The sequence below is a fragment of the Bolinopsis microptera genome, chromosome 3, assembly GCF_026151205.1.
Source record: "Bolinopsis microptera isolate Bmic1 chromosome 3, MBARI_Bmic_1.0, whole genome shotgun sequence".
In the NCBI taxonomy this organism is placed as follows: Eukaryota; Metazoa; Ctenophora; class Tentaculata; order Lobata; family Bolinopsidae; genus Bolinopsis; species Bolinopsis microptera.
The window spans coordinates 20,744,473-20,763,017 of NC_087074.1; the positions used below are offsets into that span (position 1 = coordinate 20,744,473).

The following is an 18,545-nucleotide window of genomic DNA, read 5'->3' on the forward strand; positions in this document are numbered from 1 at the left end:
CTTTTGGCCCACCCTGTACCATTACTGAATTTATCTGTGTATATTGTTTCTATTTTATAAAAATCTCCAAGAGATTTGTTTGATTCAACACGGACAAACTTATTTTCAGTTTTAGAAATGGATCTTCATGTTAGGAATTTATTCTTAAAATATATTTTTTGAATATTTACTGTGTTATAGATTTATTAATTCTTTTTGTCTATGATTCTGTTTGATAATAATAAACTTCTTGCAGAATTAATATATTATTTAACCTCAGGAAAAATGGCTGAGAAAGGTCTCTCAAGTGATGAATCGGACGAAGGGGAAGATAAGATAACTGTAGTGAGAGAAACAACTACAAGACCAGACATAGTTCCTCCTAAAGATGAACTTGAATACCAGTTACAGGCTGAACTCAGAGAAAAAGAAAAAATTGCAGCAGGACATTATTACTCTGATCCCAATGATGGTACATGTTATGAATGGGATGAGAGTCAGAGGGCCTGGTTTCCACGTATCACAGAAGACTTTTTGGCAGCATATCAAATGAGTTATGGTGTGACCCAAGACAACCAGTCCTCAAGTCCTGACAAGGACACCAAATCTGTGGAGTCAACTGATGTCAAGGAATCTTTACCTATTTCTGAACAGAAAGAGGACACTGTTCAAGTTGATCAAAATGAAGAAAGTGACTGTTCAAAAACTGTCGAAGAAAAATCTGTGCCAAAGAAACAGAAAAAGGAACCTGAATGGTTTCAAATGGATGCAGATAAGAACACATGGATTTATGTGTCTGGACTTCCTCTGTCGATGAACTCTGATGAATTTCTTGCATTAGTTGGGAAGTATGGTTTAGTTATGGAGGACCCAGACACCGAGAAGAAAAGATTCAAAATGTATACCGACGACGAAGGAAACTTTAAAGGTGATGCAAAGTGCTGTTACTATAGAAAAGAGTCAATACCACTGGCAATTCAAATGTTAAACGGAACTAAGCTTCCGGGATCAACTCATAAAGTGAAAGTTGAACAGGCGAATTTCGTTTTGAAAGGTGAATTCAACCCTAAATTAAAACCAAAGAAGAAAAACAATAAGAATAAGAAAAAGCGTAAGAAACAAGATAATATGTTAGATTGGAGGGATAGGGCTGGTGGTAATGATCTACGACCAAAACACGCCAAAATTGTCATCATGAAACACTGTTTCGATCCTAAAGAGTTTCTCGAAGATGCTTGTATGATCACTGAAATTCGAGATGACATAAAACAAGAATGTGAGAAGCTTGGACCAGTGAAAAAGGTTTTTCTGTTTGATCGACATCCTGATGGTGTAGTCTCAGTTAAATTTGATACTCACGAAGCTGCTGAGGATGCAGTCAAAGGTTTTGACAAAAGGTGGTTTGGTGGCCAGCAAATACAAGCTCACCAGTGGGATGGTGTGACCGATTATGCGATAGAAGAAACGGCTAAAGACCGTGAAGTTAGGTTAGCCAGCTGGCACAAGTTCATTGGAGATGGGGAAGTGGATGAGACTGCCCCTGCTACTCCCTCAGACAAACCTTCAGAACAATTATCAGTAAATACTGAAGATCATAATATTACAGCATAGTGATCCTGTATAATTCAAATTCTTCTCAATTTAAAGGATGAGGGGACCTTAGAATTTACTTCCAAATATTCGCGTTTAAGTCCTGTGAAAGTGTGTAGAATCAAAAAATACGCCGGACTGTGAAATCGATAATTCGTGCAATATCACGCCGCGCTCCTATTGGCTGATAGCAATTTTGGGCTGTGACGTCACTTATGTGTTAAGACCAACGTGCGCGCGCACCCTTTGCTCGTGTCAACATTTTGTTCTGTTCTGTTTTAATTACGTCGTGTTACCTTTGGCGTTTGCGAGAGCGGTATCTTTGGTTGCACTGAATTAGTCTAAGTTACGAATAATTCTCTTTAATAATAATAGTTAAATGTAACTCAGAAAGGCTTTCTTGTAGTTGTAGTAGGTATTTATATTTATAAATAGCTAAGATAAGTAGCATCCGATAACTAAACCACAAGCTGCTATTTTGTTTTGACTTGTTTGAAACCCGATATGGACACAATTAAAAAGAATGTATGATGTAGTAGAAGACATTTTACCAGCTAGCCCTTGGCGCCTCTAGTCCTATCTGAGTACGCACGTGCGGTTTGACACTGTGCGTGTACCGGCCTTTAGTTGTACACTCATTTATAATTTACCGTTTTAGTTTGCTGTGACTTGAGTGTAAAGCGTAACGAATGTGGATGTGTTCGTCTGCTATGCTTGGTATAATATTGCTTGGTGTAATAGTTGCAAATCTTGCTTACGTTATAAGTAGTGTCACATAGTGAGTTAGAACTTAAAAGCTTGGTGCTTGGTGCTTGTCCAACTGGAATGAAGACATGCATTTCATACCTACCCGATCCATTTTTATTAGGACCGTGTTGTGTTGATATGACATGTTGATATATCAACTGTGGTACGAAACAGGGAGTTGCTAGGTGTTACGTTGGGAGCTATAAATATACATAATTTACATGCCTTTCTGTGTGACTTCAATCTTATTCCAGGTGTATCTCGGCTCATGGTTATCGTAGGATGATAATTCTTTTTTCAACCGGTCATAAAAAGTCTCCTCTCCATTGGTTATAGGCTCGTTAGTATCGTAAATTGTTAATTTATTCTTAATTAGTAATTTAGTCGGCCCGCACGCTCATTTTACCTGTATTTCTATATGCGCGGATCAGAGCAACTCACATAATTGACGTCACAGGTTCAAATTGTTTTGGCTGGATATCTCGGCGCGCGAATGAAATACAACTTTGCGGATTTCACTAAAGTGGTTTATACGATTAATGTAATAAAAGGATTTGCACGAGAAAAAAACTTTTTCTAAGGTCCCCTCATCCTTTAACCGTTGTGACCATGCTGTGCCAAGGAAAACTACATCGTTGTTCTGAAATTTGAACTTCAAATTCTGGTTATTGTACAATAATGGCTTTGTGGTGCAGTTCTGTACCTGGATTTTTGAGTATTTTATAGCATGTCACGTCAGCACTATTTTGTGAACATTTCTAAGGGATGTCATAACCATATATAAGACAGTCATTTTCCGTCTTCATTATTTGGAGTTCATCCGATGATGTTTGCTGTTTTTATAAGACCTATTTTAACTATCTAAATTGTTATATTGTATGAAAATATTTCGTTATTTGGCCAATGAGTTTCATTATAACATTTCAGTTTCACTTAAAAAGTAAAGTTTGAGAAAATTCTGTATTTATCTGGCATCTATCGTAGTTAACTTAAATTCTCAATATGCTTACCTCCATAATCCATGTACCTTATTCCTGTAGCCTGAACTGATGCAGTATTGTTTTGACTCTGCTTTGCTTATGACTTAAATATATCATTTTTTCCATTTCACCCTTTTGTAAAAAGGCAATAGTGAAAGGTTACGAATGGAGGTTTTTGCAGAAAAACGTGGTTTTTGGAGAAGGAGATAGGTGGGTTTAAATATGTTGTCATCTGTCCTTCCTTCCGTCCGTTACCATGCAACGAAAAAGTTGTGCGTTCGCGTGAGGATTGCTTGCGGAGATGTGATGTATAGATAGCCTCTAATACGCCCAATTCGTACGTGGCACGCGTAGTGTATTGATGTGTACACGAGTATAGTTTACCTTTGCTCACAATTTTTTAAATTACAGATACAAGTTAAGTTCTACGGCAATTGAACTGAATTTCAAGTGTTTCCCGTATTTGATGCATAATTTATCAATATTATTATCATGAAGATTGAAGTGAGCTGATTGGAGCTTATACTTAAATTTATAGTAAATGTGAAATGGAAATCTAGCGTCCACCAAAACGAAACAACGGGCGCAATTCTTGTTTAAATATAGGTTGAGAGGTGAGGGGATACTTAGTTAACACGTGATCGAAATTAACCAATTAGGTTCATGCCTCACCTTGAACCCCCCCCCCCCCCCCCCCCAAGATACGCATCTATACTTGTTAGAATTTAAACACGTTGAAGTTTTACTACCTCACTTTCTAATAATAATATTCCAATTCTCACAGAAGTAGAATGGCACTTGTAGGTAGAATCTCCCGTCAACTCTTCCCAAGACTCTACCCTGTAGTCAGCTCTTCAGCCAGAAACATCTCCTTCAACCTGAATGATCAGCAGACCGAAATACTAGAAACTACTAGAAAGTTCACTCTGGACGAGGTAGTTCCTACAGCTGCCCACTATGACGAGACCGGGGATTATCCCTGGGAAGTGCTACAGAAAGCTTTTGATCTAGGCCTCATGAATACCACTATATCTGAGGACTATGGAGGGTTGGGTTAGTTTATTGTCTTGGTTTGTGATAGTGCTTTGGAGTTCAGTGCCCTGAGCTTTCTATATATATATATTTATTTATATATATAATACAATATACATATATATATATATAATATTCACATGATATACTTTTCATGAGTTTTGGATTGTAAAATGAAAAATTACTTTTAGATTTGTATGATTTTATTTTTTTGAGAATAGGGATTTGGCTACACCAGCTATGGCTTTCATTATGTAAACTTTCATCAATTAGTTTCACAAGAAATATAATTCGTCAGGTTTGTCCCTATTGGAAGCTTGTATCGTACAAGAAGAGATCGGGTTCGGATGTACTGGTATTGCAACAGCGCTCGGTGGAAACAGGTTTGTAACATGATGTGCTGGATATGCCATTTTGATAAACATCTTTTTATATCATAAATATGACCTTGTTACATTGAAACGTAGAACAATTCCTTATCCTGATGACAGCCTTTTCCTTGTCGCAATAAACGGGAACACTACAAATTTTGCCCCAGAAATTTACAATGCATCTATATTATAATCTATATTTGACCGAGTAACATTCTCACATTTCAGTCTAGCTGAGTCGCCAGTTATAATAGCAGGTAGCCACGAGTTGAAGAAGAAGTACCTGGGAAGAATGACGGAGGAACTGCTAGTTGCAGCGTACGGTGTGACCGAGCCTTCTGCAGGCTCTGATGTTGCTTCTACCAGAACTAGCTCTAGAAAAGGTTTGGGTTATAATCACTATGCCATTGATTTACTGATAAATTACCCCAATAAATAGCCAATCAGTTGGGTAGGTAGTTGTGGAAGGATTGAATGGATATAATAAATAAAAGATCCCCGCTGACATACAATTTACTTCAGTTGGTGATGATTACGTAATAAACGGAAGTAAAATGTGGATAACCAACTGTGGACACGCAAACTGGTTCTTTGTCTTCACTCGATCGGACCCCGACCCAAAGTGCCCGGCTGCTAAAGCCTTCACGGCTTTTGTTGTGGACGCAGACTCACCAGGAGTCACTGTCGGGAGGAAGGAATGGAATATGGGACAACGGTTAGTTACATAGTACAGTCACGTGGTGTAGTCACGTGGTGTAATATTGAACATAGTTGAAAGAAATTGATTTGCAGTTATCCTCGATTTAAAGATAATTGCAATGTGTTCACTACAGCACAATATGATATATATGAGTTGTTTTAAAGAGAGTTAAACAAGTTGACCCTCCCCCCCCCCCCCCCCCCCAGAGCATCAGACAACAGAGGGGTAACATTTGACGAGGTGGTAGTGCCAGTCACGTGGTGTAGTCACGTGGTGTAGTCACGTGGTGTAGTCACGTGGTGTAGTCACGTGGTGTAGTCACGTGGTGTAGTCACGTGGTGTAGTCACGTGGTGTAGTCACGAGGTGTAGTCACGTGGTGTAGTCACGTGGTGTAGTCACGTGGTGTAGTCACGTGGTGTAGTCACGTGGTGTAGTCACGTGGTGTAGTCACGTGGTGTAGTCACGTGGTGTAGTCACGTGGTGTAGTCACGTGGTGTAGTCACGTGGTGTAGTCACGTGGTGTAGTCACGTGGTGTAGTCACGTGGTGGTGTAGTCACGTGGTGTAGTCACGTGGTGTAGTCACGTGGTGTAGTCACGTGGTGTAGTCACGTGGTGTAGTCACGTGGTGTAGTCACGTGGTGTAGTCACGTGGTGTAGTCACGTGGTGTAGTCACGTGGTGTAGTCACGTGGTGTAGTCACGTGGTGTAGTCACGTGGTGTAGTTAAACAAGCCTCCCTTTCAGAGCATCAGACACCAGGGGGGTAACATTTGACGAGGTGGTGGTGCCAGCTGACAATGTTGTAGGGGAGCCGGGAGGTGCGTTTATCAAACTTCCACAAACAAGACATGGACGTGAGACATGGGACACTGAATAAACGTGCAGAGAAAAAACAGATTAGGGACGTGTGTTAATGAAAATTTTTGGTAGCGCTCGGATTTTATTTTTAATTTTTTGGTCTCCAATTCCGCGAAATTTTTTTTTTTCTTGAAAATTCGTCTGTAAAAATTTGTTTTCACGCTGTTTAACTATTAAATAGTATTACTGAACAGTTATTCTAAAAGTTTTTTCCGTCAAAAAATATTGTTCATATTGCCTTAGGAGGCAATAAAAATTTTGCGCGCAAAAAACTTTTTTTCGGAAGTTTTTCGAAATTTTGACGGTTACCATTATCAATTTTGTTATTTCATTGATGTCAACATGTGCGGCTCATTTAATATTATAGTAACCAGAACACCTAAATTTTTAATTTAAGTTTACTATAAAAATTTGAAAAATCTCAAAAAAAGGCCATTTTTTGGTTCCAAACCACTTTTATCGATTCTACGGATTCAACAGAATTTGCGGCCCGTTGTTTTGTTGTTTTGGCGGGACGCTAGTTTCCATCACTACAACTTTAAGTATAAGCTCCAAATCAGCTCACCTCATATATTAATATTAATAAAATTATGCTATTTAACTAGGGGAAACATTGTAAATTCAATTAAAAATGCAAAAGACTGTTAGCAAAAGAAAACTATACTTGTGTACACTCAATACTTACGTTTGCATGCCACTTTTCGAGCATTATAAATGCACTGGCGCCGCAACATTCATTGACCAAAGGCTATCTATGCATCACCCCTGCAAGCAATCTTCGCGCACGCGCGCGGTTTTTTCGTTGCATGGTAACGAACGGAAGGAATTACACATAATCAAACCACCTACTGCAATCTCCAAATTCCACGTTTTTTTGCAAAAAAACCTCCATTTGTAAACTTTCACTAGTGCCTTTTTACAAAAGGGTTGTGAACGAAAAAATACGTGTTTTAAGTGGTCTGCTAGGTGATTAGTGTTCACATAACCATGTGTATACGCGATACTGCGTTGGACGCGCTTGTTTCACAAGTTGAATATATATCCTTTGCCGCATACGGCGGTCTGTGCGCTACTGCAAGCGAGAGGGCTCTGGTTAGAGCCTAAATTTTAGTGTATCGAGCAGAAAATCCCCGTAAGAGCCCTCTACTATAATTAGCAACTTTTGTGTTTTGGTTCATAATAGAGGTCTGTATCTGATCAGAAGTTACGGGGGCCGCGCTCAGCTGTCATTCCGCGAATTTTATTTTCTTCTTTATGTTAATGGAAATGATAGCTGAGGTACCAGGTAGATCAGAAGCCGAGATAATTTATTAGTGGGCGTGTCGCGCGATTTGGGTTGCGCGTCAAAAGGCGTGATTCGAGAAATGCCCCACGGTGAAAAAGTTTGTACCCGAGTATTAGTGTTATATAGGGTCATATAATCGGATTACACGAGAAAACTCCGCGGACGTCAAAATTTTCATTGGTTTATATGGTTTTGCCGTTCTTCCGTTGGAATTTAAGGCTGCAAAAACCATAAAAACCAAATTTTTACCCTTACAGGGTAAATATGCTTCACGGAGAGTTATGGGCAAAAAACCGTTTTGGCACGTGACAGCTAGTAAACATGAATTCGATTGTTTAGGCTGGGTTAGGGTTTTTAGGGTTGTGAGTAGGGGATATTGTTAGCTTCGAGTTTTGGTTAGGTTGGGTTCCGGATTAGGGTTTATGTAAATCGTTTTGTACGCTGCAAAACTGCATAAAACCAAAGTACGTGAAATTTGTGGGCGAGCGAACTTAGTTAAGAGCCGGATTTATCCTATACTACGCATTTTGTTCGATTTAGTATATTTAATTTTTACCTCATTTTTAAAAAAGGATCTCCTAAAATGTTCCGGTGAAAAATTTTGGTCCGTGGAAAAACTTTTCTCGAAAATTTTTCCAAATAAGGTATAGCGAAAGGATCGAGGGGGTTAGCCGTGAGATTTATAAAAATAGAACCGTCATCCAATGATGATTACAGATTAGGAACCGTCAACTCGTTTTTATTGTATTGGCATTGCCATTTAAACAATGCAACATTCATCGTACCTTGTTTTATACAACCAATAAACAAATGCTATTGCTAATGTGTAATGTACAATGTAGAGTGTACACTACTCAAGGTTTAGGTAGGCCTTTACAATTGGTTCGTAAGGGACGTAAGGTTATCACTGAAAGGTAAAGTTTCTTACCTCCTTTAATGCAGAATGACAGTCCGAGCATGAGCCACGGTTTAAATTTATCCCTTCACCGCCGGGGAAAGAAAACACGGTTTAATCCCTTCGCCGCCGGCGTACTCTTACAACATGAACATTCTATGATGATGATCGCGCAGACTGAATAAATTATATTGTATGTTTATTGCCCCACTTACTGGGCGCGCTCAGCCGGTCAGTCCGTTCTAATCTCTATGTTATGAACCATAATAGGCCTGAGGTTCAAGGCTTGCAACCTCTCAGAAACACTAACTCACTGGAAGTAACCTAATGAAAGTTATTTCCAAATTAATTATATACCAAATTCACTTTCCTTTTCACCGGTTGCAGTCTTGTCCAAGGACAAAAAGAATCGCGATTATTTAGGCAAAAAATCGCGGCGCGCGACCATGCCAAAACTAGGCGAAAATCGCGGCGAAAGATAGTGTACTTGCAGAGCAAAGTAACATGTCATATATTCGTTAACTAGGCTAGTTAGATTAGTAAATACTAAGTTGTATGATTTAACCTACCAGGACGCGCGCCGAGTTGGACTGTCGACGGTCTAGAGCTTGTTTTAGATCAGCCCTTCCAGTCGATCTCGAGGTTCCCTCCCCCCAGCTCGCCTGAACGGAACTCGATGTTCCACTTCGAATCTGTACTCATACACATAATATTATAAGTTAGCTTGTTTTAATATTTTACCTAACTACACGCGTTGGCAGGCTCAGCTGCTTCCACTCGAGTTTTAATTAAGAAATTTTGGAAAGCTCACTATTACAGAGAATGAAAGAGAGAGCCAAAAAATTCGGGCATTATTTTATTTCAGTGAAAAATTTGCCCATGGAACTAGATCGAGGTAACTAGTGACAGTTGACCTTACATAGTGATCTAGGGGTTGTTAGAGATAATTTTTCACCCGAAAAATAGGCCATTTTTAAACAGCATGATGTGATAAATTTCGGTAATGATTTAAGAATTAGCAATGTTTACATTTTTTATAACTCAGTAATTTCCGCTCCGTGAAATATTTATTTCCAGTTTTGACAGTTAAATTTTGATTTCTTTTCAAGCTGTATTGTACCCTAACCAAGGACTATTGAAGTATGTTGCTGTCTCGTTCTGCCCTAAATTGCAAACCACATCCTCGCATATCTACAAAAGAGTTGTTGCTTCGTTTCATTCTCCTAGTGGAGACACCTCAGTGACCGTGTCAAACTAAACAGAAATAAAACGGTATCAGAGACAAGACAGAGACATTCCTGACGTGGAAACACGGAATTATGTGCTGCTGTGAAACCTGCTTCGGCAAACAACAGTCACCAAAAAACAGGACATCCTTCGAACTGGGAATCTTCATCCTGGGGCGAAGGTTATGATATAGGGGAGTTTCAGAGCACTATGTAAGTCTGGATTGGAGTGATGGACACACAGGCTTGTTGGCCAGGACAATTTCCGTGGAGAGTACGGTCTAACCAGTCCCAACAAACCTGGACAAGTATCCTTGACCTCAGATGAGATACAACAGGTGCCAGGAGTTTTGGCGCGCCTAAAACGGACAAAAACTCCAAGGTATCGCTACAACACAGTTATAAGCAGTGTGGGGTAAAGACAAGAGATTTTCTAGCTCACTTACAGATCCATGGTATAGGATTTTGACAGGATACCTGCCAACAAAGAAATGCTTCGTATCATCGCTGATTTTGAAGTGTGGGCGTATAAGGGAGACATTATCTTGGGGGGTGGATTGTGGTGAGGTTTAAACCTAATCCTGCCAATGCTGGGTATGTGTGGGAGCTCGCTGGTCACAACAGACCTGAACTATTTATACCAGTATTGTTCGAGGTTCAATTTTAATTTCGAATTTTTCATTGTTATTTATAATCTCCACAAACTAAAAGCTTGTTCTGTTTTATCTCTATATTATCCTTCTTTGTCTGTATTAGCTATTTATGGAAATTTAAGCTATGTTTTCATTCTCAGTTTTCAGATCCCATGTAGAGTTATTCCATGCTATGGAGAAAACACGGTGAGGGAGGAGATAGTTTCTGGGTTAGCACCTTTCTTCAGCAATCTCAGAAGAAAGTCAGAAGAGAGACCAGACTTACTTTGATATCTGTGCAGAGTGCCAATATACCACAAGTCTCAACCGGTACAGACAACGACGTCTCAGAAGTCCACCACACCCTTATGACCATGTTAGGAGAGGATATTTTCCAAGATAAGTGACAACCCCTGGTCCCAGACACCGCCTCTAGCTACCTAACCCTGGATCTAGAGACTCGGAGACAGATGGTGGGAGGCGTACCTGTACTCACAGAGAGCCAACTTGGAGATCGTGAGTCGGTGGATCATGAGAAAAGTTAGAAGGAGGGAGGTTGTGGTGCTGGATAACTTCAGGGTTTTCACGGGAGGAAGAGTTTGGGAAGGACGGAAACGGGGGGGACAGGAGAGGATGGTTCGGACGCTTATGTTAATTGGAATCATCTCCAGAGGGTCTGCTGAGCCCAGTGGAGGACTGAAACCGTGCTTTATTGAGACCGAGAAACATTGACTGTTGTCAGACTGTATTATAATTTAAATGGATCGGTTGTTGAGTATAATATCTGACTGGTAATCAAACTCTTCGACGAAAATGTCGTCTTCGCCAATTTATATTCAAATATCTGGTTTGATTCGAAATGCTCATATAATATTCATCGTTTTTTATTTATTTTGGTCACGTACCTGTAACTTCACTGCACTAGGAACAATAATTTTTATCGCCCTTACTGAAACATAAGACCTAAATGCTTTGAGCTGTGGTGACAATAATAAAATCAAAATGTAAGGCTCGTTCCCTGAACATCATGAAAAAGTGATAAATTTCTCTCAGTTGAAATATCTATTTTCAGTTTTTTACAGTAAATTCGGATTTTTTTCATCTTACTGTCCCCAAACAAAGGATGAAGTATATTTAGTGCTTTTCATGCAACAAGTAAAACATATCTTGTTGGTCATGTTTCCAGGTTTGGACTGGAATTGCCCGCTTAAAGAACTCATCGCGTTACATTACATAATTTTCTGAAACATATATTACATTTACAATAAATTATGCAATATCACAACATTACCAATCAACAAAAAAAAATTTAATCGCAGATTCAAATGCAAATTATCGTAAATTAAACACAAAAAACAATTAAACATGCAATAATTTTTTTTTTTTTTTTTTTTTTTTTTTTTTTGCAATAAATGAATATCCGAATGCGCTTTTTTGTCAACTTACTCCTTCATAAATTAATTTTTGGACAAATAAATTTTTTTAGGACGGTTTAAATAATGGGGTTACTAATTTATAAAGTTCTCAAAATAATAAATCAATACAAATTAATCACAAAGACTAGATAATAATAGAATATTGGTAACTTATATAAACTGAAAAACGATATATGTCGATTCAATTACAAAATAATATTAGGTGATTGAAACATTTCAATAAATTCATCATAAATTCTCTTTACCATATTACCCCAAATATTTATCTTGATTTACTTATCGGACCTTATTTGGACGGACATTACTTGAACGCTGCATGGGGCCCTTAGCGTTATCTTAATGTCCGTTCAAATAAGTCCGTTCAATTAAGGTCCGTCCAGTTAAAGTCCGTTGAAATTTTTTCAAAAATTTTACCATTTCGAACTTTTAGTCAGAATATGACAACTTTTGAGAACTTTATTGTGCCGTAAGTTAACGAAGGAAAAAAGGTTCTCCTTGGTCTGGCGGAGGCACAGAAAATCTACCGTATATGATGTTTTCAAGGGTCACTTGGCAGAAAAAAGTCAACGAAACTTATGGCACTCAACAACAAAGTTCATGAACTAGTCCCCGCCCAATATGACAAACTTGCTCCAGCCTCTAGGATATCACGGTAATCGTGTTGCAAGGACATTGTCCGACGTTGTTATAGTTCATATTATCGGGGGCGGTTATGAAACAATGCTAGGAAAGCTCACGTGATGTTAAGGTTAGCCTAGTTGTCTAAGATAAAACCACTTCACGCCGAATGGCTTGTAAAAATTATCAGGTAACACTGGAAATGCAGGGACCGGGTTGTTTGATTTTTTAAAAGGTTTCCATAAAGCTAGAAATCTCTGATGTTTTAAGCATGGACTATTTCATGCACGGAAAACCCATTGATGAAGATGATATGTGATATTGAGACATGATCATGTCTAATATTTTAACATTTTTTACACTGCTTAATGACTGATTGTCTTACTTACTGTATAAATGGATTTTAATTAAAAATTCATTTGCTGAAATTTAAAAAAGTTGAAAAAAAATATTGAACAAAATTCGGCTTTTTGATGTTATGAATGCCTTCGAGCGTTCATATTAAGGTCCGTTCATAATTGTGTCCGTTCATGTAATGTCCGTCCAAATAAGGTCCGATTAAGGTATTAAAACTTGACAAAACTTGTGCGCAAAGCAGCTAATTAAATCTTGCGCAACCAATTTTACCTAAAAGTTCGGTAACAAATTTTTGAACCTTTAAGTGTGAATAATTCTGGTAATTCGTACTAATTGAGAAATAAATATTCAATAAGACAAATTTTTTGAACTTGCCTACCAAAAAAGGATAAGATTAAAACTTTAAAATTATAATCTTTTCTATTATCATATAACGTCACTCTAACTTTCCTTATAATTACTAATTTTAAGTCTAGCTAGACATTACAAGCGAAATATTTGTATTATTTTCTATCATTTCCTTAGGCTGAAATATCTTCTAATACATTCGTAAATAAATTAAAATCATAAAACTATCAACTCATTTGATAACGAAATGTGTTCTTTTAATCTTTTTAGATTTTTCTGTTATCCCTTGTTCTATCAAAAGTTTATATATTTCTATTCGTAAACATGTAAATAAAATTGAGCTATTTGTTTGTGCTGCATGGTACCATTGGTATTCCAATACTTGTCTATAAATTGACCTGATAAGTACATAAGAATTATCAATCACATAATTAAGACATTCCAAAAGTGTTATATCTTTGAAAAATGAACTTATATTTTTACTACATTATCAGAGAAATAGGCTTCTTAAGTATAAGATTCGGAAATAATATAGATTTTCTTTAAAATCAAATACTCTTTCTACAAATACATACGAAGATTATCTTCAATTGAATATTGAGGTATTGATGTATATAAAGATGAAAAAAATAAGTACTGGACAGGACTTTAAACTTTCTGGGTTATTATCATAACTAAGAAATCTAAGATAGGCTATTATTTATCAATAACAAAATAATCATTTTCTAACGTGAATTTATTATCATATATAGATTTATTTTTTAGCTGAGTGAAGCATAGATTAATACAAATGCTAAGATAGACTGATAATTGTTGCTAAATACTTCCACTACAGACGTTATATATCTAACTCCGACTGGCTTTTTATGTGTTTTGGTGAATCATATAAATAAGTGTAATTTGCTAGTATCTTCATCAAATTTAATTCGATGTATAAGTAAGAATGCTTTATGCTCATTAATTATTATCATCTTCTGAAACGATTAACTTTAGTAAATGTATTCGATGATAATTCCTTTTCAAATCATACTAATATAGAACTTTTTCAAACAATAGTAATATCATTTTTGGCTTTATCGGAGGAACCCAATAAAAATCTTTATGTAGGCTCATCTAAATCTGCTAAGACTTCACATCTGATAATATGAATAATAGGGATATGGTTTAGCTCCTTGCAGTTAATTTTCACTTGCTCGATTATGATTAGTGTTTTCCACTCTTGAAAACTCTTGCTATAGGTTTAGCCATAAATTAGGACAATTTATCGCAATAGCTTTTGAGTGCCGTCTTTACTGATTTAAAGCTTTCAGTACATTGTTTAGATTAGTCTCTATAATTTAATCCCTTCATTAGGAGGATTACGAAGTTTATATTACTGATCATTGTAGCTCTCCTGTAAGACATGTTTATGAGTGGGTCTGATTTATAACGACTTGATGACAATTACATTCACTGTTCTGAGTCCAATGTTAGCTTCATTATATACTTTTTTGTAGTTAAGTACTTTAGATCTGATTGTTGGAGGGGTATTTCGTAGGACATTGTAGGTTGCTGATGTACTTTGACTTGAATGGTGCAGCTTTTAGTAAACTGTTCCATTTTAAATTATCTTTCGAAAAATCCAATATACTCGGACAAATTTATTACATAATTAATACAATAAAAAGAATTTGATTTTACTATTATTCTTACCGCTAAACATCTTGTAAGGTAAAACCTGATAAATCTTTAACTAAGTGAATTTTATGAAATCTATAAGTCGTTTATTACTATTAAAATTATTAATATAAGATATAGCTTTAATATAACTAATTAAGTAGTTTCTTTTTAAGGATTACTAGATTAGTACGAATATCATCGCATATCAATCGTTTTTCATCATCCAGCAAATCTTCATAAAATACTCGATATTCAAATTCTTGTCTTTCACTTACAATATTATAATGAATCTACCTCACGTGATGTTATTTATTTTTAAACTATATCGAACTGACTATAAATCGTGTTTTAGAGTTCATCACCATATTGCAGGCCATTAGTAGTTCTTCTTTTTTACACGAATTTGAGCCATATGGAAAACTGTATTAACTGCAAACATACAAGCTTCTTCATGTCTTCTCTTTCTTTCAATGTGTATTATTAGGTAAAGAGTTATGTAATCGGCATGATAGCCATGTTTTCAGTGCTATGATTTACTTGAAAGTGATCACGAAGTATTTTGCAGCCTCCACCACCGTTTTATAGTTAGATTTATGTTGGCTTATTCTGAAGCATTGAATTGTCGTGGCCAAAGTATTGATATTTACAATTTTATGCAAGCATTTTATCAAGTAGATGCACTTTTCGTTTGACACATGATCAATTAAAGGTCAATGAGGGAAAGTAGGAGTTTGTAGTGCTATTAGGTGGTAGAAGTTGTCAAAGAAAGGCAGTTTAAGCAGTAACGCATGATTTTCTATCACATGTACTATGTTAAAGGGTTTCAAGAGATTCTGGTCATTTATACTCTGAATGATCATCAAAAGATTGTTCCGACAGTATGTTGTTTACTGTCTCGTTCTGCCTAAATTGAAATCAATCTTCCAATCATCTACAAAACAGTTGGCGGTGGTTACAAACCTACAATTGAATGTGGGGAGTTACTCAGTACATTGCCTCACGTTGTAGACCCACCGCGAACGGTGCCCTGTTTGTAGTTTAATTAACCTACACTTACCAGGACGCGCGCCGAGTTGGGACTCGTCGACGGTTAATATATGGAACAGATATTTACGAGTATCACCCGTTAAGTGCCTGTCACGTGACCAACTACGGTTTTTTGCCCATAACTATCGGTCCAGGGAAAGCATTTTTACCCCACGTATGGAATCCTTTAGTCTTGGGGATTCGGAATTAGCGTCACGTCCAAACAATACAACGATTTAGATCAATTTCGTACCCAAATCAAAGGCAAAGGGCCTTTTCACAGTCACAAGAATTTCTTAATAAAATTTTGGCGAGCGACTCTTGTTATTAGTAAATAATTACTATTACTGCTGAAACATTTTAATATTGTCGGAAGCTAGGATGTGGGCGCTGCGATGCACATTATTATGCTTATAATGCACATTATGCTACGAGATCGTAGCATGCAGAGCTACGAGCTGCAAATAGTTTGTTTACTTGTGGTTTATATCTTATCAGCAAAACAGGACGGCGCGCCGAGTTGGATCGTCGATGGAACAGATAATTTTACGAGTATCACCCGTGTTAAGGAAATGTTGGCATCGTACGCGTATTTCAATATAAATCCAATTAATATAGGCTATTCACTATCACTCAATCAGAATCACAGACAAATTGACAGTCGTACATTTTTCGGATTTGAAAATTGATTGTAAAACTTGCAACTTCATATTAAATAGGAATATACAAATAAATCTACAATTAATGTGCCTACTTTAATTTTAAAGTTTATATGATAAGTACCTTACATGTAATTAGGTACATAGTATTAGACAAGCTTCAGACTGACCTCTCCACAAACCTCTTGACAACATGATAACGCCGGACCTTGTTTGGTTTATTACCCCCTTGATTTCCACCTTCAAACCAATAATAATGTTCATTTGGACCTCAAAACGTGGTCCAAAATTGAAAGTTGAATATTTTATTCCCTTCATAGACGGCGTTATAATGATTTAGAAGAGGTCGACTGTCATCGTGCTACACCTATACGCTTAGGTACCTTAACATATTAAGTGCCATAAATTTTGGCAAAATACTCAGCGACCAAAAATCTGAGTTTTTGCACTACACACTCGATAGAACTTGTAGTTCATCAATGTAAGATATCTATGTTCAAGTTCTTTTTCCTAGTGAAGATGTAAATAGAATTATCCTTTACAAATCTAAGCAAACTAACACACTTAATCATACACAAAATGCAATACATAACACGGAAAAAAACCACACTCATCAATAGACTCGGCCAATGGCATGACTGCATAAAATTTACCTGTTTAGATCTTACAGCACCTGCCCTGTTCTGCCTACCAGTTCATTCCAGTGTCAAATAATAAACATACTATTGGGTCACAAATACTTTATAAGGAACAACTTTATGAACAACTCCTCTACGAGGCAGTCAAATCCCAGCTAAGTCAAAATTAGTTTGAAATTGATAGTGAAAATGCTACAAATTGTTCGATGGTGCTCTCAGTGTCGATCGATTTTGTTCCGTAACATACAATAAATTATCATTAAGGAGGACAGGAACTTTAAGGCATCTGAGGAAAATTAAAACGATGTTAACTGAAACTATCTACATAAAAAAAGCAAGTATTTTCGATATCATTCATCACTAATTTCAGAACAAATGCTGCACATCAAACAATGTCAATAGTTATCGCTTGCTAGCATCGTAATTTAGTTAATATTTCTACACCTAATGATCAAGCACATTAAGATGCAACATGAACAAACAAGCTGCATTCATTATTCATATACTTGGTCTATTCTAATTCGTTAAACTTGACTTTGTCACTTTGTCAGCATGAACATCGAACATTCCAATTCTACATTACATTAATAAATCGATAGTGTCATGGTCAAATATTCCATTGTAAAAACTGGTTGTCGACTTCTGCAACTCTCCAAAAACTCGTTGAATTTAATTTCCCCGTCCTTGTTGATGTCCTGTGTCCACTAGGTTGTCCAGGTCATCAGGGGAGAGGGGATGAGCCGTAAGTTTGGCCAGGAGTTCCACACTGCTTCTTAACTCTTCACGTGATAACAGCCCTGAAATCATAAGGGGTTCCGTGAGAAACTTGAGATTATCTCACGAGTGCTCGCTCAGTTTGTATTAGTGAAGTTTATTAAGCCTGCGTTCGCGTTCTTAGTTTAGTTAGTACGCTTGTTAGTTAATGCTTCATTTAAAAAAGAAATATTGCATGTAGGTGAGTGGGCACAGTTAAAAATTCGCATAGAGATGAAAAAATGTATAGTCTCATTGCGCCAAGCTAGTAATCGGAAATTTTGTGGGAAACAAAAATGTTCACTGCATCAATTTTATATCAATTTGTATTTCACGTTCAGACTTTATTAAATTCGCTCGATTGAACCTGAGTTGTCGGTATTCAGGAGCGCTGAATATTGTTTCCAGAATGTTTCTTTGTCGAAATATCGTTCAGTTATTGCTTATTAGCGATACTCCCCTCCAATCGTACCGTCCGTGACAACAGCTATTCGTATTTTATCTTCCTGAAAAATTGACAAAAAATTTGCAATCAGGCCCACTTTAGGATGTTAGCAACATAATTGGTAACAACCGGAACAGTTTGAACAAAAACATGTTCTTGTAGTATCGAAACTAAAAAAACCAACAATTTTCACCCACCCTCATCATCCACTTCGACAAGTTTTGACGGAGAGTCCTCACGGTAGGTCGAGGTTTAGAACACTACTCTTGACTCTTCCACTCCATCTTGTTATGAGACCTGGACAAAACTT

At 37.0% G+C, this 18,545-nt stretch overlaps 3 protein-coding genes across 3 annotated transcripts in view; 2 read left to right on the plus strand and 1 right to left on the minus strand.

Annotated features, from left to right (window-relative positions):
* The first annotated feature begins 264 nt into the window (after window positions 1-264).
* LOC134813285 (17S U2 SnRNP complex component HTATSF1-like) lies at window positions 265-1,590 on the plus strand. Its single transcript, XM_063820975.1, has one exon. The coding sequence runs from the start codon at window positions 265-267 to the stop codon at window positions 1,588-1,590; it is 1,326 nt and encodes a 441-aa protein (XP_063677045.1).
* A 2,494-nt stretch (window positions 1,591-4,084) lies between these two features.
* Window positions 4,085-6,277, plus strand: LOC134813286 (medium-chain specific acyl-CoA dehydrogenase, mitochondrial-like). The gene is made up of 5 exons (XM_063820976.1): window positions 4,085-4,349; window positions 4,627-4,711; window positions 4,928-5,082; window positions 5,222-5,414; window positions 6,145-6,277. Exons 1-5 carry the CDS (start codon window positions 4,088-4,090, stop codon window positions 6,275-6,277), a joined length of 828 nt encoding a protein of 275 aa, XP_063677046.1. The 5' UTR covers window positions 4,085-4,087.
* An 11,429-nt stretch (window positions 6,278-17,706) lies between these two features.
* The window catches only part of LOC134813287 (solute carrier family 35 member F6-like), a 32,669-nt gene continuing 31,830 nt past the window's right edge, over window positions 17,707-18,545 (minus strand). The window contains exon 5 of the mRNA XM_063820977.1: window positions 17,707-17,834. Within this exon, the coding sequence (XP_063677047.1) occupies window positions 17,707-17,834 (128 nt within the window). The remainder of the gene's footprint in view (window positions 17,835-18,545) is intronic.

Coding starts and splice junctions, on each gene's coding strand:
- LOC134813285 (XM_063820975.1), top strand. CDS start 265: ATGGCTGAGAAAGGTCTCTCAAGTGATGAATCGGACGAAGGGGAAGAT.
- LOC134813286 (XM_063820976.1), top strand. CDS start 4,088: ATGGCACTTGTAGGTAGAATCTCCCGTCAACTCTTCCCAAGACTCTAC. Junction 4,350..4,626: donor TGAGGACTATGGAGGGTTGG/GTTAGTTTATTG, acceptor ATAATTCGTCAG/GTTTGTCCCTATTGGAAGCT. Junction 5,083..5,221: donor CAGAACTAGCTCTAGAAAAG/GTTTGGGTTATA, acceptor AATTTACTTCAG/TTGGTGATGATTACGTAATA.